The 27,535-nt window shown below is 43.0% G+C and overlaps 3 protein-coding genes across 5 annotated transcripts; 2 read left to right on the top strand and 1 right to left on the bottom strand.

Moving 5' to 3' along the window:
* Positions 1 to 715: 715 nt before the first annotated feature.
* Positions 716 to 8,070, bottom strand: LOC136422579 (uncharacterized). The gene is made up of 6 exons (XM_066410379.1): positions 7,770 to 8,070; positions 6,503 to 6,887; positions 5,824 to 6,045; positions 4,934 to 5,177; positions 3,265 to 3,484; positions 716 to 2,513 (listed from the first exon to the last, which is right to left on the bottom strand). The coding sequence occupies exons 1-6, from the start codon at positions 7,992 to 7,994 to the stop codon at positions 2,379 to 2,381; spliced, it is 1,431 nt and encodes a 476-aa protein (XP_066266476.1). The 5' UTR covers positions 7,995 to 8,070; the 3' UTR covers positions 716 to 2,378.
* A 235-nt stretch (positions 8,071 to 8,305) lies between these two features.
* LOC136422587 (synaptosomal-associated protein 29-like) lies at positions 8,306 to 11,908 on the top strand. Its single transcript, XM_066410390.1, has 3 exons — positions 8,306 to 8,526; positions 9,501 to 9,706; positions 10,612 to 11,908. The coding sequence occupies exons 1-3, from the start codon at positions 8,345 to 8,347 to the stop codon at positions 10,935 to 10,937; spliced, it is 714 nt and encodes a 237-aa protein (XP_066266487.1). The 5' UTR covers positions 8,306 to 8,344; the 3' UTR covers positions 10,938 to 11,908.
* A 326-nt stretch (positions 11,909 to 12,234) lies between these two features.
* Positions 12,235 to 27,028, top strand: LOC136422561 (TGF-beta-activated kinase 1 and MAP3K7-binding protein 3-like). 3 transcript variants are annotated; one of them, XM_066410357.1, is made up of 9 exons: positions 12,235 to 12,579; positions 13,230 to 13,418; positions 17,107 to 17,328; positions 17,740 to 19,345; positions 20,330 to 20,484; positions 21,406 to 21,508; positions 22,392 to 22,490; positions 23,574 to 23,660; positions 24,674 to 27,028. In XM_066410357.1, the coding sequence occupies exons 3-9, from the start codon at positions 17,221 to 17,223 to the stop codon at positions 24,799 to 24,801; spliced, it is 2,286 nt and encodes a 761-aa protein (XP_066266454.1). In that variant the 5' UTR covers positions 12,235 to 12,579; positions 13,230 to 13,418; positions 17,107 to 17,220; the 3' UTR covers positions 24,802 to 27,028. The 3 variants fall into 3 exon arrangements, with proteins under 3 accessions (XP_066266454.1, XP_066266446.1, XP_066266464.1); XM_066410349.1 differs by lacking the exon at positions 13,230 to 13,418; XM_066410367.1 differs by lacking the exons at positions 13,230 to 13,418; positions 23,574 to 23,660 and having other exon boundaries at positions 12,245 to 12,579.
* The last annotated feature ends 507 nt before the right edge of the window (positions 27,029 to 27,535 follow it).

A 27,535-nucleotide genomic window follows, 5' to 3' on the forward strand; every position in this document is an offset into this window, starting at 1 on the left:
GGTTGTCGCATACTCATATTTTAGACAGCAAGACACAAGTACAGCTCTGTGGATCCTACAAATTATGTTCAAATTGTATATTAGAATGATATGATTATTTTCAGTGCACACTTATGTGCAGAAAGGAAACGAATATGTGATAAAAAAAATGCAACTTTCTATTCCAAGGTAATGTGTCACAAAAGAGATTCAGAGCAAACTTGTTCTTCTTGGGTTACAATGTAGTTAACTAGACATAATGATCAACAAATAAGCCTACTGTTTTTAGCAGTTCTAAGTATTTGCTAGTTCATCATGAAAAAAAACTAAAACAAAAAGTAAGTAAATTAAGCGGACTATGGGCACACAAGAAGGAAAGAAATATCGGTTAACTGATTTGTGGTTTGCTTGGGTGTAATTTTTTACTTCAGGTGTAGATTTACGAAATCACGTGAGTGTATTTTTTAGTGTATGCATGTGTTGGATCACTAACGTCAAGTCTGGAACGATCGATATATTTTTTTTTAGGTTCGCACTTTGTCTCACTGGTAGCCTGGTACTTGGAATTTTCTAATCGGTCCAAAATCTGGTCCACTGAACACAATGAGACCCAACAGTTGAGCACTGGTCAACAACTGAGAAAGAAAGCTAAGCGATTGTCTTTGCAATCGAGCTGGTTCAGATACTACATATACGGGAGGCGGTGCGCGGTAGAGACAAAATAAAAACCTCAGACTCAAGATAATTCTTATTTTATTTCAGTCGTTGATGATTAATTTTATTCTTCCGCCCCATTCTCTAATATTTCTTTAAGTCACCAAATCTTGCACGTGATAACAACATACATGAAAGTCATGTTAGTCTACAAGACTCAAGAGGCTGTTTGCTTTCTTTCTTCCTGTCCATACTCTCACTGTAGTACATGTAGTACTGTATAGCATTATCAAAATCTCGTACAATCACCAAATATTGCATGCAAAAACAAAGTACTTGCAGCTGATATGCATGTTTCTTCATGAGTAATTGTTTCCTCACTTCTGCACATTGCAGCATTTCTTCATATAATCATAAATTATATATATATATATATATCTGTGTGTGTGTGTGTGTGTGTGTGTGTGTGTGTGTGTGTGTGTGTGTGTGTGTGTGTGTATCCATCCTATTCTAGCCCCGGGCCTAGGAAAAAATGTTGTGTTTCCGGTAACACGACCAACCCTAGCAAATAAAAATTGACGACCCTAGCATTTGTGGGGTCGACCGTTGCCGGGGAATATAACTTTTCAATCCTGGCATCTTAGTGCTGAAATTAAAAACAGAATTCTTGTATTCTTTTTTCTGTATACGTAACAGATTAAGGCTTTGAACAGTTGATTTAAAGATGTGTTCAAAACATTTGCACAGTTCATTGATATACTTATGTTTGTGTACAATGTATATTTGTATAATTACAATATACATGGTGTTGAAAGTACTAGTACCCTTATAGTTATGCATTTCAGTTTGTTAAAGTGACTTGTTAAAGTGCATATGCTACATCACTTCGGACGATATCTTTGAAAAATAAAAAAATAGAATCCCAACCCACCGACCCTATTTTTTCAGGACCGTATTGAAGCGATCGGAGGAGCGAAGTATGGTCAGTGTCAGCTGGTTGCAAGATAATCTTAGAAAGATAGTCTAAGGTAGTCCCATAGCCTGTCAGAGGACCTCTCCTGAGTATCTCTAACTATTACATACTGGAAATGCAAAAATTCTCCTTTAAAATTAAGTAGTTTGATCCATGCACACTGAGAGGACCTCTCCTTGGTACTGAACTGAGTATCTCTAACTATTACATACTGGAAATACAAAAATTCTCGTTCAAAATTAAGTTGTTTGATCCATGCATACTTTGTGTGCACAAAAAGTGTATATAAGTAAATAGCCAGAAAACTAAATATATGATCAAATCAAAACTTTTTTCACAATGTTCGTTTTTACTCAGCTCTTTAGACTACAGCAGCACACGTGTTTATCTTATAATGAAAACTAATCTGTGTTGGTAGTAATCATAATACAATGCTAAAATCTCTTCCAACACTAAGGTATTCACGGATCGAATTTTCGACGACCACTGTCGCCTTCTTCAGGATCAACAATGACCAATCACTGCCAGAGACAGTGGGCGTTATAAACTTCCTGGCACGTTTGACCAATTACTGATGCCACGTATCCGCAATGACACGTGTCAATAAAGTCACGTGTTTGTAACTCTCGCGAGTTTACGTTCGGCAGTGATTGGTCATTATTGATCCTGAAGAAGGCGACAGTGGTCGTCGAAAATTCGATCCGTGAATACCTTCGTGTTGGAAGAAAGTTTAGCATTGTATTACGTTGCGTTTATTTTGCTTTTCTTTCCATCACAAGCGTTGATTCTTCAGGAATCTGTTGAACATGTCCAGCGCCCGGAGCGGCTGATAACCAGGCACTTCATGGCCGGCGTTCCGAACTGTGGCGAAGGTCAGCTTGTCGTACATGACGCTGTAACCTCCAACCTGTGTGATGTACAGGATAGAAAAAAACGTCAAAGAAGGTTAAACATTCAGGTAATGAGATACCCAATACAAACATTACACAATACAATTCAATATAATACAATACAATACCGATTTCTGTATTGTATTTTCAAGATGTACTAGAGTTTTTAAATCGTACAATTAATATACCCTAAATGATGTATATAATGTTATTGGTGTTGGCTGACATGTAAATACATACCCGATTCTGACTTTCCAATCAGCCATGTAGTACATGTATCATCATCATCATTAAAGTTTCAAGCAACTTGAAAAAACTACGCAGTGAATTAATTCCTTCCAAAGAAAGAACAAGAAATTACCACAACTACACGATCATCAACATAGAATCGAGATGGTTAAGAATTTGTCTTTTTTGAGATCTATTGCACTCATTTGTCCTACTGGCACCTTACACTTGTGTGTCCTAGGGTTGACAACAATGAACACACGAGTTAAGTATTTGTGCTACATACACGTCAGGTTTGCTATGTTAGTTTAGCGATTATGAGCTCTTTTTATGAATATGAATTGGTATTGAATTTTTATTTGAGTTGAATGTGTGATAGTTGTGTGCCTATTTGCTAAAAAAATAGAGAGAACGCTAGCGACCCCAAAAAACACCCCTCCCTATATAAAATGGTATGGCGACCATGTGACGTCACAATTCAAGATGGCGGCCACCACACATGCCAACGGATCCAACAAAGGTTTAGACACGTCTACAGACCTGGTGGTCGGACGCGAGCCAGGCGTGCCAGCCCTCCACCTCAGTAAGCGGCAGCTTGTTGAGCCAGGCCCGGGTCCCCGTGACTGGCACGATGGCGTCCACGTCCCCGCTGTACACCAGGATGCGCAGATCGGCGGAGAACAGCTTCTCATACACGGGGAGCATGGAGCTGAGCAGGTCCGTACGGGAGTAGTTCACGATGGTCGAGCAGGACGTCCATCTGTATGGATATTAGTATTGAGCAATAGATTAGAGAAAAGCGCACCAGCAATGATGGAGCGCAGTAGTATGGCACCCTCCCGAGCAAAAAAATCGCTTCTGGTGACGTCACCGACACTCGCTAATTAATAATTGATGAGCTGCCCTTATTTGGCACAAACATCCGTTATTTTGTCCTGAACTCAAAGTAACGATGTAAGACGTAAACTGATTGGTTGATAGCTTCCCAGCGTCCTGCTCGGGAGGGTGTAGTATAGGGGTATCCATCCCTTAGCTACTCCCCTACATTCCCTCGTACGTATAACCTCCTTGCTATAAAATAACTATAATTGCTACTTCGATATAGTGACAGAGTTAGTCACTGCAATTGTTAAGTTTCAAAATTTTATCCAGTTGCTTGAGTAATTATTTTTGGCTTAGTCACTAAAATTACTTTTTTTCAGCAAGATAACAAAGACAAAGTTGCATTGAACTGAAAGTAACACGACTCATATTACAGCACCACTTATAAATACATGAACGTATTTGCCCAGGTAGACAAACAAATACGTACGAAAAAGAGTCACTTAACGCTCGTTCTAATTCAAATGTACACATCTTGTAAATTCCGTTACCGTTAGAAGTAAGACGTTCCTGACAATAGGATATGCCACATATAAGGTGCCAAACTACCGTTTTTATAACGACTTAAAACTTTTCTAGATCTAGCTTTTAAAAACAGCAATTTGGCACCTTATATGTGGCATATCATAATGTCAGGAACGTCTTACTTCTAACGGTAACGGAAATTACAAAATGTGTACATTCAAATGAGAACGAGTGTTAAATAAGCCATTTCGTAGATTCGAGTACGCACGTGCTGTGTCAAAGATGAAGGCCCCTAGCTTGTAAAGAGTTCTCGTCTCACCATTGTCTCGATTAGCATACAATGCTCAGACGGGTTTTGTTGACGTCTCAGGGGCCTTCACCTTTGACACTGCACATGTGTACTTGAATCTACGAAATGGCTTATACAACTAAATACGACAATCAACTCAATACAACATAGATATCACACCCTCGTAAACCAGGACCGCCTATCGCTCGACGTTACATCGCGAGCGTAAGCGGCCCTGGTAAACAGACCAGTCACATATGGTTATGGTGACGTCGCCACCAAAACAGCTTCAGCCAATCCGAGGGTTTGCTTCCTCTCATCGGAAGCCAGCGCGCAAAGAACGCTGGGAAGCTATCAACCAATCAGGTTACGTGTTACGGCTAGCTCATTAATCATTCATGAGCTACAACTGGCGTTTGTGCCAAATAAGGTCATGTCATTAAATATTCATGAGCAAGTCTTCTCGACCTGCAATAACCATGGCAGGGTGGTCTGTTTACCAGGGCCGCTTACGCTCGCGATGTAACGTCGAGCGATAGGCGGTCCTGGTTTACGAGGGTGAGATATCATTACTTGTAGGGCAGCGTGGCAGCATGGATGGTAGCGATGACGTCAGGCCTGTTGAGGTACTTCTCCATGTAGTTGTCCTCACACGGGTACATCTTCCCCACCTCCGCCTCCAGCCGGCGCTGTGCGAACTTCCTCAGGACGGAGTCCGAGCGGGCCAGCTGGCCCAGGAGCTGTTGTCCGTCCCGGTGTCGCAAGCACACGTCCACGTAGATGTTATAGATGTTGATGTTTCCCATCTCGGTGTGGGCTGGACGAATTAAGGCGGACGTTAGCAGTAGAAAAAAAAATGCTCCTCGTTGGTATGCAATAGACCTTTTACCAATTACAGCGGCCATTTGGGATTTCACGGGACTGTGCACCAAAACGAGGCTGCAGTTGGTGCTCCCACGTATAAGCGTATTACAGTAAAGGGAGCATCAACTGCAGCCTCGTTTTAGCGTACAGTCATGGGAAATTCAAAGTGGCCACCGTAATTGGCAACAGGACAATTGCATTCTGCTGGACGGGTGTAGAACTTGATTTAATTTAATCAACCTATTCAAGTTGTAGAGTTTTCGTACCCCCCATACAGGCCTCAGGTCGGCGTGTCTATATTGTCGTCATTTACTGCTTGTGAGCAGTTTCCTGAGTGACATTGTCTATTGTTGTTTGCAGCTGTATTCCGGTCATTTGATGCCCAAACGCCGCAGAAAAAAGACAGCAAACAAAAAACAAGAGGCAATCAGAAAAGAGTGATATGAAAACCGTTCGAAACTGCTGTTGAAACCTGAGACCTGATACCATTGTCTCATCCAAGGAGGTCCTATCTAAACCACGATCCTTCGATTCCTTGTCTCAACCAAAAATGGTCTCAACCAAGTTTACGCAAACTATCTTATATCATCGAGTCTTACCTTCTGCCAGTAACAGCTCACACTCATCCTTCAGACGACCAGGTGATGAGGATAGCAACGCCTGTTTCCCATTGGTCAGGAGCGGTCCGATGTTGCTATAGTTACAGGCCTTGTTGATGCCGGTGTACGTCCTGTCCGAGATGAGGGCGTGGCTCCACCAGAAGAACGTGGCGCCGGGGTTATCCAGGGCAGGATCCGTCCACGCGTTACCCACCATGAACCCTGGGGATTTTCATCTGAGGTTATTAGATGTCATCTGTTACGGTACCCTTGACTTAATCATCGCCTTGAACTTAAATACACATCTGTACATTTACCTCCAGCTACCTTGCTTCATGGGCGTTCCTAAGAATTTTCATATCTAGTTTGCGTCTTATTCTGTGTTTTTGGGGACGCCTCAGGAGCGAGCCTAATGGTATAGTATTGTATGTAGTATTGCTGATTGTGTAGTCAGCAAGAATTCTAGGAATTGTACAGGAATGTGTCCACAGGAATTTCAGTTAGAAATGAGGAATTATCAACACCGCTACGTATATGTAGTATTGTGTGCTTTACTGTGTACGTACATGTACGAGTTTTTTTTTCATTTTCTGTTCGTTCTGCTATAGTAGTGCTGTCAAAAATAAGAAGCATCACTTCTATTACGTGTTGTATTCCAGGAAAAAATAATAATAACAACCTGCCAAGTTGATACTGCCTGGTTTCACGGTGTTGTAATCCACGATGTGACTGGCGAGGTTTGGGACGTAATGCCCGGCGTACGACTCTCCCGTGATCCAAAACTTGTTCTTCTTGAACTGCGGATATTTCTCCAAGAACTTGAGCATGAAGTTGAGACTGTCTTGAGCAGTCTGCCGATCGCCTGTGGTGTAATCTGCGGTCGTGTCCGAGTAGGAGAACCCCACCCCGCTCGGAGACTCCAGGAAAATAACGCTGGCATTCCTGTTCCAGGAATAAGGGTTCAGGTCCAGCGTTTTACCGTCCTTGTTGGGGGAAAACGGCCCGTTCTCCTCAAACAAACCGTTGAAGGAAGAGCAGCCTGGTCCTCCGTTGAGCCAAAGAACCTGGAACGGAAGATTTTAATAACGTTGGTAGATGGTGTTTTATTGCTTTAATTAAGATTAAGAACACTGACCTGGGCAGCACTGAGTGCAAGCATTTCGCCAATGCACGCCTGAAGTTGAGTTCCATCAACGGAAGCGTTTGCTTGCACCGCTGAAGGATCTACAGTTTTAAAGAAAGCTGAAATGTGAGGCCAAAACGTCTTTCTTGTAAACTGTAATATAAGGTCTAAAATGATGTCCGTATTTCCGTCGGGGAATACAATACGTATTACGTATAGCCATGAAATCAACAAATATTTTTCTTACTTATCCTGTTTACGTAAGCCTGAGAAGGTGCGTAATAATGGTCAATGAATGAATGAAGACCTTTATTGTACACACATACCCACTGGGTTCAGTACAGGTCACAACAGAAAACATAACAGTTTGCAAGTACATATATGTATATACATTACAATGATAAGCTAGCACTAATCTAATGATTACGTTAATTTGGCCTCTTCTCGCTTCTTGGTATTAATATATTGTAGATATACGTACAGGTGTGTTTTATAATAGAGGGTTTATCTAAAGCCATTAGAAATATGAATTGTTCCGCTTTGCAAAGATGTATAAAATGGGGAAACCTATATTGAATAAGTTTATAAAGCGCAGCTCTCACCTCGTTGTATAAATGACTCGTTCAATATATTGTCATTAGAACACCTGTTGTGCAATGAGGCCACCTATCAATTCTTTACCTAACTGCAGACACCAGTCAATCAAGCGAACCGGATTTAGCAAACAAGTGAAGCACAGTTACACTGAGAAGTTATGACATTACGTTCTCACTGAGAACGTAATGTCATCTTCCACACTTGATGTACAAGGCCAGTCTCTTACCAGTGGGTCTCTTTCCGGATCGCTTTGGGACTCCACGAACCAGTAGAACAGCCTCCGTCCGTGCGACTCGTTCACCGTGAGGTAACCGGCATACTGGGAGAACGGGAGAGTCGCGTTCAGCCCCGGCAGCGACTCGATTTTGTCAGAATCCGTCTCTGGGCGGGAGAGAGAATACACAGGACATGTTGCAAGAAAGACGACGAGAAAAAAGACGTAGGGACCCATTTTTGCGTGCAGACTGCGCCCGTAGAAGCTCAGTTTGTTATGCACAATCACACCCACGTCACGTGGTGCTAACAAGTGCCCCTCGTGCTTTGTTGGAATAGTCCACTTATTATTACAGACGAATTTTTAAAATCTAATAACAGATTCAAACTACCCAATGTCACTTGCTACTCAATAATGAATATTTTCTGATTATCTACAGATTATCTGTTTGGTTCAAGATGGTAGGTATTACGCAATTTAATCTAAGAATTGCCCTTCTCAGAAATATGGTTCCACCTCTTTCCAGAGTGGTTTCTTCCGTTCGTTGACCCCATATTTCCAGATTACGTCACTTCCCAGTTGAGAAGATGGCGTACGGACGGGGAACGTTCGACAAAACCAACCCATTTGCGGACGAAGAGGACGACCTAAACGGCGAGGATGGGGACGATGGAGGGTGGGACTTGATGCGGGACGAGTTAGCCACCCGCCAGGGTAACATTTCTCGGAGCACACAGCGCTGTTTGGGCGCCATCGCCGAGTCGGAAAGGTGAGTTCCGCTCTTTGTGGCGTATGTTCGAGTTCCTGTACTTCCGGTAACGGTTTAGCTTCACCGCTAAATTATGTATGGACGTTTCTGGATGAGGGTGTACGTATTTGGTCCCGTATTTGATTTGAGAGTACGTTACGGATAAGGGATCTGTGCCAAAGCGATATGTCCAAAACCAAGGAGGTTGCCAAAACTATATGTTCATCTTCAAATTAGATCTTCACCTAAATCCGCAGGGTAACATATATCCGGGCATATATAATTTTTGGCATGTAACAGAAAGAAATCATGGTTTATTGTTTTGCCAGATTGGTATCAATTGACTATAAGCTAGTTCGGAGTTGTTACTACGCATGTGCAGTGTCAAAGGTGAAGGCCCCCGGCTCGTATACAGTGCTCGCCTGGACATTGTCTAGATTTGCATAACAACTGTCTAAATTTGCATAACAACGTCCCGACTGGCTTTGTTCACGTCTCGGGGGGCCTTCACCTTTGACACTGCACATGCGTAGTAACAACTCCGAACTAGCTTATTACCAGAAATCCCCGCGGTTAGTGAGGAACTTAGCGTTCTAATTTTTGGGTAACTTGTAATTTGTATATCTGGCCTTCAGCATAACAGAACCTTCCCCCTATAACCCCTTTGGAAATCAATTACTAGTACATGTTCATGTACTTAGTAACTAGTATCTGAAGGGATCTGGACCACCCTAAAGATACATAAATCAATCAATCATTCAAATTTCAATCACGGTTTATCATCCAATTTACCATTGGCAATGCCAATGGTAAATTGGATGATAAACCGTGATCACGTTATATTTCATGATGCCAATTTGGCATCATAATCAACTGCTGCCACATACTTGTGAACCTGATGCTGAAGTGTAATTTGATATCCTAGTTGATAGACACTGTGCCAAACTATTCACATACATAAATAATACATAACGTTACATTTATCATTTTCCCAGAGTGGGCGTGGCCACAGCAGAGGAGCTTCTTCACCAGCGTGAGCAGCTGGAGAGGACAGAGAAGAATCTGGACAAGATAAACAAAGACTTGGACGTCTCTCAGAGACACATCACGTCCATCAAGTCCATGTGGGGCGGGGTCATCAACTTCTTCAAGAAAAAACCTCAGGAGCCTCCGCCAGTGGCAGCGGAAGAGGAGACAATAGGTGAGACAACGCAAGAAAATGTCTTGTTACCTCCATGAAAAATGCAGGTATAGCTTTTACTGTTTGTGTGTGTGTGTCTGTCTGTGTGTGTGTGTGTGTGTGTGTGTGTGAGTGAGAGAGTGTCCATCGGAATATCTTAATCAAATATCTTAATTACTTTGACCTCCTGATGGGTTGCAATGATATTTGGTCTGTGGATACCTGATGTGAACCTGACGGTCAAGGTCAATTTTGGTCCGCCTAATGGCAGACCTTAGTACTGCAGCAGGTTTTTGTATCTTTGGTCCTGGACATGCTGTGGTCTTGTTTTCTAAAACGTTTTTAATATGAAATTGAAGAACTACATGCCGAAAACTATGCAAGTGCCAAAACAACAGAAAGTCAAACTGAAGGTTTTGAAATGTCATGGTTTGTTAGACTTCTCCATCTCAGATACAAAAGGCAAAGATTAACAGGAGAAAAAAAGCACAAATGCCCTTAAACCATAGCTTTTATACTGATTTGATACAGGCATAACTTTATTCATATATATAGCCCAATCTTCGTGTCTAGTGAACACTAGTACTGTATATTACTTGACAAAGAGATGCAGAGCAAATTTAGCCTGGAGTCCAGCCTTATTAGCTTTCCCTTCGCTACCCAAGCTCCGCTCCTCACCAGCCAATGGCGAGGAGCGGAGCTTGGGTAGGGAACGGAAAGCTAATAATTTAAATAAGGCTGGACTCCTGGCTAGAGCAAATTTGCAATTGATCAAATTCCAAGGGTTGATGACCACATGTCAGTGTCCTCAAAATTGGTACAGCGTCCTTGTGTAGCATGTTTCATTTGGATGTTCCATACTCAGCCCTATAGCCTAAGAAGTACTCTGACCCATGCTTTAATACAGATACACTTTGTCCCAACAGTCCAGGCTGCCCCTAAGCTCAGACAAGCAATGGAGGCATCCCAGAACCAACCCAGGCCAGCTGGAGAACACCCCGCACTGCAGCTACGAGACGAGAGTCGCTACGCACAAGGAACCTCGCAGAGCTTTCAGAAATGGAATGCGGAATACGAGGACAACCTGGACGACATGTCGACCGGTCTGGGGACTCTCAAGTCGCTCGCCCTTGGCCTGAATGATGAGATTTCAGAGCAAAACGCAATGCTGGACAGATTAGGCGACAAGACAGACAAGTCGGAGTTTCGAATTCACGGTACAAACAAGGAGATGAGAAACATGCTCAAGTGATAGAGCTACTGACAACTTTTGTAGGATTGTCTGTAACGTGTTATAATGCTTTCAATGAGAAATAGGACATATGTGTGTTATGATGTTATCCTAGCAAACTTTGTCATGATCTATGTGTAGCCCATGTAATATAGTACTAGTAGGTGTCTACAGTCTATGGCTAGGAAGATTAACATTCTTGTATAACATGAAACTTTCAAACTTCATCTTCCTTAGAATTAGATTCTAGTCATAGGTCATCGATATCCTGGTAGTTATTGTAAGATACAACAAGTTACCTATGTAAGTAGATCAAGACTACAGTAGTACAGGTAAATATGAAGAGAAGGGTTCAAGATGTATGTCTGTATCATTAGTTCTGGAGGTAATATCAGTGATAGTTTTGACCTCCTGTCAAATTTTGCTCAATCTTTGCATGTGTGGGCATCCTTTGGCCAGTGCCTCTATAGCTTTAAGTTATTCTGACGGTTCTTGTACCCTAACTTGTGTAAGAAAGTTTTGTGTTAAGATTTTAGGGAAAGAGTTATTGTAGTTTATTCCACAAGGTAAAGCTAAGCATTAAAAGGAGACATTAATGAATTAATAATGTCACCACTGCTGCTATCTGTGTTCTTATAAGCCATACAAGACTCTGTTTGTGGTCATTTGAGCCGTTTTTTCAAATCATGTTTTTAACAGTTCGAGTTGCCTATTCAATTTTATACATTTTAATGTAGGTAAATGTTGGCATATTTCTGTTACCACCAGAATTGAAAACTAGCAGTTCAAAATAGTTCAAAGCTGAGGCCTTGGTTTTGTGATAGTTTGAACAGGTTCCTTCTCAACATAAACATTAACCTGTACAATCTTACCTTACAAGAGTGACATTCTTTCCTTTATTGCAAAGTTTATACTCTGGTTTTCTTCCAAAGGTTGGGAATATACTGTATTATGAGTTTTTTTAAGTTGATGAATAAACATGTTACAACGTCTCCATTTTTCATAGGATCGACACAAGGTGAATTATTAACTGCTAGGCATTGTAGATGAAGACGAGACTATCCAAACAAATGCACACACTTTTAGGGAAGGCTAGCCTAATATACCTTTGCACAAAAATAAAGGTATGGTATTTTATAAAACGACATATGAAAGAAAATCTATTGCCTTACATCCAAACCTGTTATAGTCTGTATACACATGTTTCCGTGAATAGAGAGGAGAAAAAAACTGGGCAGCTACTAGTATAAAACAATAGGTTTCGAACTTAACAAAAATGCTCTTTATCAAAATTTTAAAAACTTGACTGTACAGCAAGCACAACACATTGCAATGTAGTGCCAACAGCATGGCACTTTGAGAAACGACTTTGCTACGACCTGGCAAGGAGGTGCAGAATAACCGTACAGAATTATTGCCCGAGTTGTTTCAACGGCATCGTTTCTGTGGTGGTGCCAAAAAATGGTGTGACTTTCTTACGTGACATGCGCAGTGAGAAAACTCGTCCGCTCTCGCTTCAAATGGTCACGTGCCGCGAGGTTTGGGCGCCATTTTGAATGTAATTTTTGTTTTTCCAAATTTGCAACTTCTCGTCGATTTATTGCCCGTTGCGATGAATTGAGGAGCTTCAGAGCGTCCACATATGACTAAACCGGAAGATCAGGTATTTATACTCAAGTTGCGATTCTTTCTGAGTGTGTGATTTCCACGAATTCGTTGCAAATCGGTGTGAATTTGGGGGAGGTACCTGCTTCAGATTGCCCCACCACTTCTGCATGTTGCACAAACCAATCAAGTTTCGCAACGTTTTTCTTCTCGTATGTCTCAACTTTCACTTCGTTTACGTCGCCGATGGGACCAACTTTCCATTTCAAGTAAACAAACTAACACCCGATGAAGTGAAGTTGATCCAAAAAAATATAAGATCACTATTTAGATAGATATTATAACGTTATGTTTCTCGATTTTCTATAATGCATGACTTGGCTAAACTAGATTGAAAATGTATCACAAAATATTGCACGTTACACCTAAAACTTCACACAATATATCATCATAGTTGGGTTTCCTATTACAAAGAACTGAACTTTCCTATCATATTTACAAAGACGTAATCTGAAATATCCAGTCGTGAGTTGTGCTTGTTTGGGGAACTCCCTTGGTTTATGTGCAGGCGAAGCGGGTTTACATATTTTGCGGTCTGGTGGTCTCGTGATCACCTCCCCCGCCTAACAGTCAATAGTTCCTCCTTCCTTCTCTCCCCTTTCTCCGACTCCAACGTATCTGTTTGTGTGTCTGTGTGTACGTACTAAGGTGTTCCCGGGATCTTGAGTCACTACCCTCAAGCACGTGTGTCCGGGTGTGTTATTATTTACACACACAGGGAAGGTGTGAGTCATCCCTTATTTTACACCTGTCGGACGTTACCTCAGGTGTGTTCTACGTACGTCATACAGGCGTACCTTAAGATCATATTCTCAGGAATGACAGCTACACATTTAGGTAGGGTCTGTTGTTGTTATTTTGCCACTACTTGCACTAGATGGATTACTGATCATATATACAGTTTCAATGTGATGATTTGTTTTCTTGGTTTCTGTCCAAAACGTTAGTCTATTTTGGTATATCAGTCATAAATAATTAAAATTCATTTCGCTAAGCTTATTTAACCTTCTCCCTGCTGCTGAACCTTGTAACCGATACAGATCTAGTGCCAAAAGACTGTACTTTAGTGGAGAGAAGGTTAAGACACATGAAGAAATGATTGAAGATCAAAGATGAGGGTTAAGTTACACAACTTTGCCTCGTTCTGTTGATACAAGTCTGAATCTATAACGTTAGATGTTTTAGCACAGATTGAGTTTCTCATATACATTTTTATCATTCCTGTTCTAAAATCAAAGGCAGTCATGCTAACGCTAGTTCACCTAAATCCACGGCACTTTTCGTTAAAGAGAGAATGACACCAATCTGGCAAAAGATGTAACGATCATTTCTTTCTGTTACATGCTGATATTATAGATTACTTTTATCACTTATGCTATATATGTTACGTTTTCTCTTAAGTCCTGTTGATACAAAAATGTTGCAATTTGAAACCCCCGCTTCTTGGAAGGTGGGGTAACGTTTATTCAGGGTCTTGCCAGCTGCTAATTACCTTTATACAGCAGCTATTCCTTTCTTGGATTGAACAGAATCTGAAGATATGAAGTTGTACAAAATGTACTATAAGCAATGACAAGAAATCACGACAAAACGGCAGTTACTAGTACATGGTTAAGTGTTGCGTGGCTGGTAGTGCTGTACATAGGGCTTGTATGTTGCGTTGAGTAGACGATTGGGGCGATCCGCCATGGCGACCTCCATGGTGCATGCAATATTCCTTGTGGGCTTGTGGCTGATTGGGATGTTGCAGCTATTGAATGATCATATAGATTATAGATCGAGATAGGAATTTGTTTGTAAATTGTAATGCAACCATCCAAGCTCGCAACAAGGGAATTCACCTCTCCCTGGCATGTCATCATGTCAAAGGTGAAAGGTTCCAGGGTCACAAAAACATGTGACGGCTAGTTTCAATATGGCCGCTGTCGTTCCTGCGCCAAGCGCCAGAGCTGGCAGTTTTTGATGATTGGTCACACTTTGAATTGAGATGTAGGAATTTTGCTCTTGTCTTATAATATATGTTTGAAATTATCAAAGTGTAGTTGTTTGGTACTGAAAAGTCCAAAGCCTTAACCCATAACTTATAAGTCTTAAGTACTCTTAACTTTATTAGCCATCAACTTCCCCGTCACACCTGTATAACTGCTGAGTATACCGTAAATGCATTTAAGTTCGCATGGTTTTTATTTTGCGGTAGGGAGAACATGGTGTGTTCGCGGTGGTTTTAAGTTCGCGTTTGAAATGATAGTAGCGCTACAGTCATAGTTGGGCAATTAGTTTTGCGGTGTTTGTAAGTTCGCGCTGAAAGCTCACGGCGAAAAGCGCGAACATAAAACCACCGCGAACATTTCTGCATTTACAGTATCCAGTCGAAAGGCAGGTATACTTTTGTGTATTCACTCAGCTTTACAGGTGGCCAACATTCAAATTTTAAGTTTTCTTTGTTTGGGAATGACGGCCGCTGTCTACATATTGGTTTTCACTAAAAAAGTAAAATAAAAAGACTATGCTTGTGTCAAACAAAGGCTCAAATTATTGTTGGTCATATAGATCTGTTACATGTACATAAAGCCCCTTTAATTTGTATAGAGTTTCTTGTATTATAGATCAAATCATTATTGACATAAGTACAGCGACTTACAGTTTTCCCATATTTGTTTGAAAGTAGATCTACATGTTAAAAGTATTCGCCCTCAGGTGAGCCCTATGGTCATTCAGATATAATTTCCATATATGGCTTTCTGTTGGAAGGTGTGTACACTTGTATATGTGGGCGTGGCAGGAAGTAATGTCGTGAGGCAGGTACAATGTACTTCCTTGTTTGGGCATGGAGCAGTTCTACCTTTACCTGCTGATTGGTGCATTGTAAACACCCGATGGTCACCAGCAACTGTTGTTTATCCTTAACTAACTCCCTAACTACTCCCACACAAAATCCCTACTAGTAGCAGGCCCCAATGTTGTGCCATGGGAAAGGAACCTTACCCATATTCCCTCTCTTGATTAAGGTGAAAATGAGTACCTAGCTTCGGTTAGGGATGTCCTCTCAGGTAGGACGTAAAGTCGGACGCCCCGTGTTTAAGGAGAGCCACACTTTGACCATGTTCAAGAACCCAACTCACTTTAAAAAAATAAGTAGGAGACCTAAAATTGTGTGCACCAAAGTACAAACTTTCCTCTGAGATTCTGTTTTCCTGTTCATTTTCCAATCTAGCAAGTAGCGTTTTTTTTAGATTCCGTTAACCAAGAAATTAAAATGGTGTGGCCTTACCTGTCAGGGTGCGAAATACCTGGTTGCACGTTGCACAGTGCAACAAGATTTCGGTTGGTGCAAGTTAATTCCGAACCCAGGTAGCGCAGTGTGCAACCTTATATTTTGAGCCAAAGATTTCAATCGGAGCCCTGGAAGCTCACAAAAACACAGTGTCACTCTCATAAAATTCGGTAAATCTTCAATTGAAATAAAGAAATCAACACTTTTTCGATTTAAACCATCCAAAACCCTTCATAGATCGTGGAATTTGAGCTGAAAAAGACGAAAACACACTGCCCTCAGCTAAACAAGATGTTGTTAGGTCAATGGGAACACAATACTATCTAATATATATTTTGAAATGTTAGTAGTATTATACGCTACATACGAGCTTGATTTGAAGAAATCGGTGAATGTTGCTGGAGCAACCTGAAATTTGGATGTGCAACCTAGCATTTGCCCTTGGTAGCAACATGGGCAACCTGGCTCAAAAAAGTATTTCGCACCCTGCCTGTTAGTAAGTGGGATGGTGAATGAGCTCTGAGTCAGAGAGTACGCTAGTTCTGTTTATGTTTGTATTTTCTGTGTCCAGGACGTGACAGGAAAAAAATCTCACGCTTATCTGTGACACAGGCGACCCATGCAAGGTTACACATCACTTCCTGAAACATCAGGAATACATGAACTTACAGTCACTGTTTTAGTACAACTACTCACCCCTGCTTGAGCTGTGCGGTTCAAGACTTTGTGATGACACAAGATAGCTTGTCCTTTTTTCTACATACTAATGTTGCACGTGTACATGTAGATGACCAATGGAGGGATGCCTACTATGTTCGTTTAGGTGTGTTGTTTTATGTTTCTGTCTTTACTTTCCTAGTTTTACCCAAGTGTCTGTACTATAGCAAAGTTATTTCTAATTTGTTACAAATACCAGCAGTCAAGATTCAAATGTTCTGTCCGTCTGTCTATCTGTCTGTCTGTCTGTCTGTCTGTCTGTCGATACTGAGATTTTTCAATACCTGCATGTTCTTACACCCCCTAACCCTAACCCTAAGTAACAAAGAGGTGTATGAACATAGGGATATCGGAACATAGGGGCATCGAAACTTAGGGGTGTTGAAACTCAGTGGCGCTGGAACTTCGGGCGGTCCCGATACCGGTAGTAAGCAACTTTAGCAAGTAGCTTCATACGAGCCACAGCTGAATCATGGAACTACCTTTCTCTTTCCTTAACATATATATAGTTTTGCCTTTTTTTCGTTTCCCCAGTTGCACCTAAGACTAGTTAGAGTCTATACCCAAGCCAGTTGTGATGAGACAGTTTCCGGTGAGGTGAACGACCCCAGAACACAACACCGGTGGTAACTACCAGCAGCGGTCGCCATGGCGCAGGGCGTGGCTGGTAACCATAACGACCTGCGCTTGTTCGAGGAGCTGTGTCGGCGGTTCCAGGAAGTGCCGCAGCCTGTGGTCGTGGAGGTCATGAGAAAGGTAGGGACGACTGTCTTTTGTTTTTATCTCCATGAAAAATGGAGATATAGTTTTGTGTGTGTGTGTGTGTGTGTGTGTTTGTGTGTTTGTGTTTCCGGACTATTCTACCCAGCATAACTCAAGAACCTCTGGATGGATTATTCTGATATTTGGTTTCTAGGTAGGCGTTGGGAAACGAAAGTCGAGGTCGATTTTTGGCCCCCTGGTATGTGACTTTGGTACTGCAGCAGAAGTTCTGTTTTTTTGTATCTTTTGACATGGACATACATGTACTATTGTCTTCTACTGAAACAACAAAACTTGCTGCCCTGTGTGCCACTAGACACAACAACTTGGGTCTGAACAAACGATTGGACTGATTTCTGTCACAGATTCCCAACTGAAACTGAAAGCTCTGTTTGTACTTTTCAGAACGGGAGCAACTTCGACCTCTGTTGCCAGGAGCTTCAGCACGAAAGCGGGAAGTACCTTTACGGGGACTTCCAGACGGCGGGGGACAACGACATGATTGGTAACCACATGAAGCAGTTGAATATAGGAAAACCTGACGACCATAGCCAGAGACACACTCTGCACCACTGTGCAAGTACGCCTGCGTTTATGCCCACCGGTAACCAACATGGGACTTATCACGAGGATGTACACACGGCGCCCGTCTTACCGGTGGGACAAAATCCGTTTCTAGGGTCCATGAGATCGCCACAGCACGTGCCGAGATATGGTCCGACGGTGCAGATGTACGCGGCGCAGTTTCCTCAGGGAGGGAACCACTACGTAGGGACGATGCCGCCGGGATACGGGCAGTCGTCGGGCAGAAGTACTCCCAGCCCAGCCCCCACCCCCCCACCGGGCAACCAACAACAGATCTCCCCACAAACCCCACAGACCCCACCCCAGGTCCACTCCCCACCCCCCACACAGATGCACACCCCCTCCCCCCAGGAATCAAGACCCTCGCGTAGTCAAACAAACTCCCCCTTCCCCCCTGTGATGTATCAGCAGCTCACCTCCCCTCAACAACAAATCCCCATGTACTTCCAACAGCTTCCCTACCAGATGATGTCCCCACCCCAGGGGTACCCTCCCCAGGGGTCCTTCCCCTCCCCACAGGGGCAGTATGGAGGGGTCTTCACCTCCCCACAGGGGCAGCTTCCCCCACATCCGGTTGTGCCCGGGTTTTACCAGCCGTATGCACAAGGCCCTCCGGGGCAGCAGGGACAGTTCGTATCAGGGCAGTGGAGCCAGGTCCCGCCCGCGTACAGCCCCATGTACGACAGGAGGATGTCTGGAGGGAGCGAAAGTTCAGGTCAGGGGTCACCTTCCCACGTCCCCCAGCTCCCGCCGTGGAACTTCCCCCAGCAGCAGCAGCAGCAGCAACAACAGCAGCCGTGGCACGGAGGTCAAGGTCAAATGTTTCCAAGGGCGCACAGCCCGTACCATAGAACGGACTCCCCGCGCAGCGGGCATCTAGATGCTCACTGGTCGCCTAAACATTCGCCGAGGAGCCAAAGTCCGAGCCCGGGAAGAGGTGGGTGGACGGGACAATACGCGACGCAACCGCACCAGTACACCCCTCCCGGGCAGGCCGGGCAACCCCGCCACCACGGCCACTACCGGGGATCGCCCACCTCCCAGAACCAGTATTCCAGTCTCCAGCACGGTTACCACCCGTCTCAGCAGCCCTCCAAAACACAGTCCCCGCGTAGCTCCCTCGTCTTCACCCAACCTCTACACGTCCCCACGCAGTCAACGTACTCGTCGCCCGGGCGACCAGCCATGTCAATAACAACACCGACGTCCAACAACTCCACACCAACGCCGACGAAAACCCCCAGTCAACCCAACCTGTTAACGCCGGAGCACCCGGAGGAGCTGCGATCGGAAACGGGGACGCCCCCGCCCCCCATCCTGCCAGTGGTCTCCCCCGCGTCCAGCCACAGTAGCCTGTCATCGGCAGAGAGTAGAGACAGGGGACAGAGGCCCAGCACTAGTAATGACAACTATGCATATGAGCAAGGTAAGAAGAGGATTTGTTCATTTCATTTTTCAGCGCACTGATAGTAATACCAGGAAGCATTCACCAGGCACAAACTGCGCCACCGAAAAAAGCTGCGAGTCGTGCAAAGAACAGGCTTTTTAGGAAATACATAACATATAGCTATTTATGAATGTAGCGATAACCGAAAGAGCCCAAAGTAACAAGAACACCTATGATGTGCGTCTTATTTTCACAGATTCTTTTGCCGTCCTGTGACATTGAACTCCGAACAGGAACCTATGTCTCGGGCCATTAAACACCTTTCACATACTACCCACAATATATTTCACATTGCATGCGTAATTTAAACCTTCAACTGGCTTATAGAATTGAACTAAGCTGAATTTGTTTGCTGGTATTTTGTTGAGTGAGGAAATTGGTGTAAAGTGCCTTTTCCAAGGGCACAACATTGGGGCCTGCTACTGCTGGGCATTGGAACCCAGAACCTTTAGATTCTGAGTGAACAACCCTATCCAACGTGGCGTCGTGTGGCGTAATGGTTAGATCATCCGACTGTCAAACAAGGGGACCCGAGGTCAATCCTGGGTTGCCCCCAGACATGTCTGGACATGCGCCCCGACATTGTGCCCTTGGGAAAGGCACTTTACACAAATTTCCTCACTTCACAGGTGTAAATTAGTACCTAGCTTCGGTTAGGGACGTCAAAGGTGTAAATTAGTACCTAGCTTCGGTTAGGGACGTCCCTCGGATAGGACGTCAAATGGAGGTCCCGTGTTTGTAAAAGAACCCACCACACCTTTCGAAAAAGAGTAGGGGCATGCCCCTGTGTGTGATGGTCCAAACCTTACAGTCGGTATACAGGCTACAAAATCTTTTGCAAGTTGAAGTTGGTAGCCTCAAAATGAAAGAAGAAAAGAAAAGAAGAAGAACCACAATACCACCTTGCTACCTAAACTAAACTGAATTTTTTGAGGCTATTAAACTGAATTTGTTTATTCCCAGCATTGCTGCTTCACCAGCGCGCTAGGATGGAGAAGTTGCAGAAGGACTGGAACGGCGAGAAGCAGAGACTGGCGCAGGTCCGCAGCGAGGTGGACGAGATGGAGCGGGACCTGCAGGACCGCAGAAAACGCAACGCAACCTCCAAATGCCCCACGGTAAGCAACGCAACCTCCAAATGTCCCACGGTAAGCAATGCAACCTCAAAATGTCCCACGGTAAGCAACGCAACCTCAAAATGTCCCACGGTAAGCAATGCAACCTCTAAATGTCCCACGGCAAGCAACGCAACCTCAAAATGTCCCACGGTAAGCAATGCAACCTCAAAATGTCCCACGGTAAGCAACGCAACCTCCAAATGTCCCACGGTAAGCCATGCAACCTCCAAATGTCCCACGGTAAGTAACGCAACCTCCAAATGTCCCACAGTAAGCAACACAACCTCCAAATGTCTCACGGTAAGCAACACAACCTCCTAATGTCCCACGGTAAGCAATGCAACCTCCAAATGTCCCACAGTGATATCCAAATGTCCCATGGTACGCAATGCAACCTCCAAATGTCCCACGGTAAGTAACACAACCTCCAAATATCCCACGGTAAGCAACACAACCTCCAAATGTCCCACGGTAAGCAACGCAACCTCCAAATGTCCCACGGCAAGCAATGCAACCTCCAAATGTCCCACGGTAAGCAACGTTAGCTCCAAATGGGAGACCCCAGTTCAAATCCGGGGTCAGGACATCTCGGTTGGGTCTTCACCTTCTTTCAGAAGGACGTAAAATTGGGCCGGGTTGTTCAAAAAGGTGCCTTGAGCACATTCAAGGGGAAGAGCTAGCTACCCTTCCCTGTAAAAATACACCCTGCTACTGAAACAGCAAGGAAACTTGCTGACCTGTGTGCCACTAGGCGCTACAACAAGTCTAAATGAATGTAAACAGACTTTTTGTTCTCTTGTTCTTTCATCCGTGACACTCACGACAAGATGATGATGATGTTCTGCTTTGATATGTTGTATACTGTATAGAATTTTTGCCACCACTATTGCCCTTCATTGTTTGATGTTTCCCCCCGTGCAGGTAGAAGAGATAGTGCGTAAGCGGGAGCACAACAGGCAGCTGCAGATAGAGATAGACTGTATGACAAAGGAGACTGACCTGCTACAACAGAGTAGATACTACGGTAGGTAACATCCTTGTTATTTGCTGGTTTGTATCCCATAACCAGTTGTGTAGTGCCTAAGCAAAACAAAAAAAATTGATTGTTTTTCTGCTTAGGCCACACCTTTTTAATTTCTTGGTTAACAGAATTAAAAAAAAAATGCTAGATTGGAAAATCCACAGGAAAACAGAATCTCAGAGGAAAGTTTGTACTTTGGTGCACACAGTTTCAGCAAGTGAACAGGGTCAGGTGCAAGCTTTCACCCCAGCCTTCTGTTTTCATGATTTTTTTCGTGCTAAAATTTAAAAAAAATCTGTTAACCAAGAAATTGAATTGGTGTGGCCTTAGGGCACTTTGCACCTAGTCTACATGTATATATAAGACAGGACACATTGTACTTGCTTATTCGAGCCTTTGACCATGGAGGAAGCCACACACAAGGCGAAACTAGTCTGGATGTGGGCTTGAATAAAGTGCTAAACGAGATCGAGGAAGCCACACACAAGGCGAGACTAGTCTGGATGTGGGCTTGAATGCGGCTACAGCGTCTTTTCTGAAGATACGGCGTGAGTGTGTATGGTTGGCTTGAGGTTGCTCACTACTTTTCCCAAAACAAATAAAGTTGTAAGGCCTAGGACAATTAATGTTTACGATTACGGTCAAGAAAGAATTAGGGTTTTTTGTCTTTCTTAGCCTTAAGTGATCCAACTGTTTAGCAATTTAACTGTGTACTCTGCAACAATGTAAAGCTGAGATGCATTATGATACTGGCATTTTCAACATCATATTTTGAATACATGATGTGAGTTTTGAGTAATGGATTTTAATTCTCCCCAAGGGGCATGTCTGTGTTTGTCTGTTGACAAGCAAACAACATTGTTGATTGTCATGTTATTTATTTCAGTATCGGACCCAGTAGACGTGCCGAACTTTTACGCTAACTTTGGTGCCACGGGACAGCCGGGCCCCGTTCCCCCGCCGAGCGCCGCGTCGCAACATAGACGTGAGTACCAGAACAGATGTGATCTTATTAAGTGTCTCCATAGCCTGGTGTCCACCCTATTCTAGGTTCCGTTGCCTCCTCCAACTCCTTCCCTTGTCATTCAGACCCTTGTAGTGCCTAGTGGCACACAGGGTAGCAAGTTTCCTTGCTGTTCCTGTAGCAGGGTATATTTTTACAGGGAGGGGTAGCTAGCTCTTCTGCTTTAACATGCACCACCACGAACAATGGGCCCCTATTTTACGTCCCCTTCGAAAGATTGGTGCAGCCCCAACTGAGAGGTCCTGTCCCAGGATTGAACTGGGATCTCCCAATTAGCAACTAATTAGAACCAAGAGCTCAACTGTGATACCAGTTGAGCTACTGGAACATCCCTTGTCATGCATTTGTTAAGAGGAAAACGATTGGCATTCAAATTTTCACCTAAAATATAGGCAAGAGTTCTGATTGGCTCAGGGGCACACAGCTCTTGTATTGGAATTATAACTTGGTTAAAACAGGCATTTGAAAGTTTGACCAACGTTACACTGGTTCTGAGAAATATTTCATTCCCGAAAAATGCAGAACATAAGCATGAAATTTTTCAATAAGGATGGGGGCCAGATTCTTCTGCAGCAAAGCGATCAGAGGAACAAACAAGAGTTAGAATAGGAGTGATTCCAGGCTATGTTCTGATAGGTTGTCCTCAGTCATGTGACTGTGATGTAATCTTTCAGTCTCTCCATTGTATGTCTCCTTGCAGTAACCTTTGATGTTTTGACCTTGCCAATTTCGTAGTGTTCTAAGTTACAGTTCCTCTTTGCTTCAAAAGACATAGACAGAGCAAAGAATGAGTGATGTGTTTCTGATGGTCATTTATAGTGAAGTTGTGCCTGTCTGCACCTGGCAGATTAGTGCTCCTAATTGAATTGACTATTTCAGCCAATCACCTTGAGTTTGATAAATCCGTGCTTGTTATGAAAGGCACTCATTGGCTGACCAAATTAGTCCACCTGCAGCTGGCCATAGGTATAAAGATGTGGTAGTGAGTGGAGTTCTCATTAACAGACTCCTTATGACTCAAGTGATCTTCCTGTTCTTCTTTAGGGACTCTACCGACCTCCTCCGCACCTGAAGGTGGTGTTACAGAAAGGGAGGGGGAGGGGGGGTGGCAGATGGTGAACTATACAGCAGGTACTACGGCAGTGCTCAGAGTAGCCTCAGTTTGACTCCTGGGGCAACCAGTGTTTTTTTTTTGGCAACTGCTTAAGGCGATGTCACAAACGCTGCACAATTTTGCAGTGTGATATTCAGCAAGTATATAACAGAACTGACTGTCAGCAACAATTTACAACAACTTTTTCTGTCACACATTTTGTACGACACTGTCATATTTGTTGTCATAAACATGTCTATCATACTACAAATGTAACAGGCTTAAGTACATACAACAAATTCAACAAGTAGCCTTGTACAAAAAACAGGTTGTCTCAAATTGTCGTATTTGTGAAAGATTGTTTTTTTTGCATGTAACTGTAATTATAAGGCCCCCAGGACTTCCCACACTCACTCACTCATCCCAAGGTAGCTGCAAAGTTTTTCTCTCCGCAGCCTTTCCTTTTTCCGCAGGGCCAGCTTCCCTGTGCAATGTGGAGTGCTTCTGCAGCTTTTTTTCTCACTTTTTTATGCTTGTGGCTTCTTGAATTTGATCATAACATGCCATATTCTTTAACCTTCTGCCTGCTGCTTAACCCTATCACCGACACAAATTTGGTGCCGAAAGGCTACTTCAGCAGGGAGAAGGTCAAAGGAACTAACTGCCACACTTATTGCTTATGTTGGCCAAACCAATTTGGTCAGTTTGGAAGTTTTTCAACTGGCTGGACTGGTAAAGCAAAATAATGTATACAAGTCAGGTAAAGATATGTGGTTTTCGAAATTGAACTTCATATAGAAAAGAATTACACAACTCTCTGGCAAATTTCAACATTCATCTTAAATCATTTTCTCTCACTAGAGATATGATTATATACGTGTAAAAATGAATCATAAGAATTAATAAGGAGACCTTTTTGTGCTTGAATGTGAGCATGTCCAATCCAAGAAACAACTTACTGGATTGTTTTGGCCATCTTATAGAAACCTTTGTCTTGAGAGTAGAGTTGTTATTTTCTGCATACAGCTGACTGCTTCCCTTCTCTCCGCAGAAGCACCCAACCCCAGCGCAGCTCCCGAGGAAGCCGAGGGTCCGCAGTGGAACTGTCGAGCCTGCACCTTCCTCAACCACCCCCAACTAGACAAATGTGAAATCTGCGAGATGCCCAGAGTTATATGAAGACACGCGCTGTAGCTAAGAAAAACCCTTACAGACTCCACAAACTTGTGTGCAACTGGGGAAGGAAAATCTTCCCGCGGCTTTTAAGAAGAAATGTAATAACATTTATTATGTACGTCTCTGTCTACATCTGCTCTGAGACCCAGCAAGCTGCACTGAAGAAACGGAACTGTCCCAGCTTCGGAAGACATCATCCTAAGGAGACTGATGCACGAGAGGCTACGAAGACAGGCGGGAAAAGGCTGCTCTCGGAAAAGCAATGAAAACGAAGCTCCCATGGCGGCAGACTGTAAAACACCACTGAAAGCTGAGAACATGGTAAACACACTACAGAGCACACATTCTTACTCAACTGTCTTCTACAAGAGAGGCTGCAATGACGGAAATGCTGCTCTAGGAAAGACGAAGAAGACAAAACTGAATGTAAAACAAGACTGGGATGCTACAGAAAGCCAAGAAGGCTGGAATTGGAAATACATCACAACTGTAGGAAGGCCAGACTGTGACTTGTGCTAAAGGAAAAAGACTTGGTGGTCTGTACAGTGTATGTGTTGTGCACAGATTGGAACAACAACGTCTTGTCACAGAGAAATGTGTGGATTTCTTCACACTCTAGACGGGAAAGGATTTATTTAAACACAGACTGTATTATCAGCTTCATGATTCAGAGGGGACGCAAAAGAGTTTTTATACAGCATATTGACGTGACGCGATCGCAAAGCTGAACTCCAACACAACCTGGTTTTTAAAAGAAATTTTAGCCACAATGACCTTATACTGGTTTCTGTGTTGCCCAAACCAAAACAATACAGATCTATCCCCGATGGGTTAACCTTCATAACGCTAATTACAAAGCCTAGTTCTAGTTGGCCTTGACATTGAGATGGTTAAGAAATTTGTTGTTAAACTTCTAAAGTTTATCAAATTGAAAGCCAATGGTTTTATACCAAGTATGGTATAATCAATATGTCTACTGTGGGAGACCCATTAACAAATGTAGTATCTACATCGTTTGGTAATTTCACATGGATTTTTTAATATTGATTTGAAGAAAGTTATCCACTTTCTCAAGCCAACTCTACAAAAAGTTCTGCTCAGCTTTGGGTGTGGGTCAGGTTCTTGTTTCAAACTGGTTTGGTGCAGAGATTTGGAAGTACAAATTTTTGTTCCATGATCTTTTCTGTGCTCTCAACTAGGCACATGTCACAGTGCACAGAATTGGTTGTGTCATCAATTCTGTGTACAGATGTGTGATGTCACAGTGTACACAGATTCGGCACATGTCATCAATTTTGTGCACAGATTTGCGTGTCATCAGTACTGTGTTCAGGTGTGTGATGTCACAGTGTACAGAGATTTGGCACATGTCATCAATTTTGTGCACAGATTTGGTTGTGTCATCAGTTCTGAGTTCAGGTGTGTGATGTCACAGTGTACACAGATTTGGCACGTGTCATACATTTTGTGCACAGGTTTGGGTGTGTCATGGCATGTCTCCATTTTGCTCTGCCACTGCTGCAGACCTGATAAACTGAACTCTGCACCATTTCAGTTTGGCAGCTCTTGTGAAGGGGGTAAATAATCAATGAAACAGTATTTTCCTGTCATATTTTGTTGCATCACATGGAATTTGCAATAATTTATTTATGAACTAGCAGAGCCTGTGACACCCCCTCCAGGCCCAAGCAGAAGGATGGGGTAAAAACTAGCAGAAGAAAGTTGCCATACAGACACAACAGTTCAGTACAGTCAATGATCAAAGACACACACAAAAAAGTTGCTCCAATGTCTTTGCTCTGTGCCTGTTCATGAATGCTTGCCTCAGTACAAGCGAAAAGCTTTCCCAAGCCTTTATGTTTTCAGAAATGTTGAATGAAAAACAAGACTGAGTTTTCATTATAAATCGACAATTACTCTACATGTGTTGTTTAAGAACGCATTCTGTTCGCTCTTGCTGGGTCGAACGAAAAACAACTTTCGTCTGGACAAAGGTATATTTTCTGGTAGTGTAAGATCATAGCTGTGTATGATATGAATAACAACGCTGCTTAAGTATAACAAAATTGCTCTAAGTGAATTAAGTCTGGGGAAAGATTGTAAATCTATGAAACCATCCTGGAGTACAGGATCAAAGTTTTCCCTTGCTTGTATACATGTAAAGCTTGTACATGTACTTTCAATTTCTATACTAGGAGATAGATGTAAAATAAAGACATTGTTTAGCTCATGTGTCCTGTGACTTTCAATTTTGTGGTCTTTTGAAGGTTCTGCTTTCGAGGCTTATGATATTTTGATGATGTCATAGGTTTTCAGGGATTCTTTTGCAGAACTGACCATCAATAAGGATCTTTGATAACGTTTTCCTTCACAAGACAAAAAAAGTGTACGATGCCATCCAACACTTTCTGAAGAATACCCTCAAATTGTTGATTTGTAAACATACTGCTCCACTAATATGACGGCCCTAGCGAAAGATTTGATCTGTACGGACAGCTCAGCTCAATTCAAACACTAGAAATTTGACAGTTGGAAACAGGCTAGAAACTGAAACAAATCTAACAAGAGTTCCACGACCTCATATCTCCATGAAATATTTTTAGCCTTTGCTGATATATTCTTTTGTCTCGTCAAAAGCATGATCAACCTTTTTCCATGAACTATTCTGTTAATGTAAATGACTTACACATTTACATAATATATGCTTGCTCATAAACACCTTTATCTAACTTACGCA

This window comes from Branchiostoma lanceolatum, chromosome 1 (assembly GCF_035083965.1).
Source record: "Branchiostoma lanceolatum isolate klBraLanc5 chromosome 1, klBraLanc5.hap2, whole genome shotgun sequence".
NCBI lineage: Eukaryota > Metazoa > Chordata > Leptocardii > Amphioxiformes > Branchiostomatidae > Branchiostoma > Branchiostoma lanceolatum.

Coding starts and splice junctions, on each gene's coding strand:
- LOC136422561 (XM_066410357.1), top strand. CDS start 17,221: ATGGCGCAGGGCGTGGCTGGTAACCATAACGACCTGCGCTTGTTCGAG. Junction 20,485..21,405: donor CAACCTCCAAATGCCCCACG/GTAAGCAACGCA, acceptor CCCCCCGTGCAG/GTAGAAGAGATAGTGCGTAA. Junction 22,491..23,573: donor CGCCGCGTCGCAACATAGAC/GTGAGTACCAGA, acceptor GTTCTTCTTTAG/GGACTCTACCGACCTCCTCC.
- LOC136422579 (XM_066410379.1), bottom strand. CDS start 7,994: ATGGGTCCCTACGTCTTTTTTCTCGTCGTCTTTCTTGCAACATGTCCT. Junction 6,888..7,769: donor ATCCGGAAAGAGACCCACTG/GTAAGAGACTGG, acceptor CTTCCGTTCCAG/GTTCTTTGGCTCAACGGAGG. Junction 6,046..6,502: donor AGGCAGTATCAACTTGGCAG/GTTGTTATTATT, acceptor GAAAATCCCCAG/GGTTCATGGTGGGTAACGCG.
- LOC136422587 (XM_066410390.1), top strand. CDS start 8,345: ATGGCGTACGGACGGGGAACGTTCGACAAAACCAACCCATTTGCGGAC. Junction 8,527..9,500: donor GCCATCGCCGAGTCGGAAAG/GTGAGTTCCGCT, acceptor TCATTTTCCCAG/AGTGGGCGTGGCCACAGCAG. Junction 9,707..10,611: donor AGCGGAAGAGGAGACAATAG/GTGAGACAACGC, acceptor TTGTCCCAACAG/TCCAGGCTGCCCCTAAGCTC.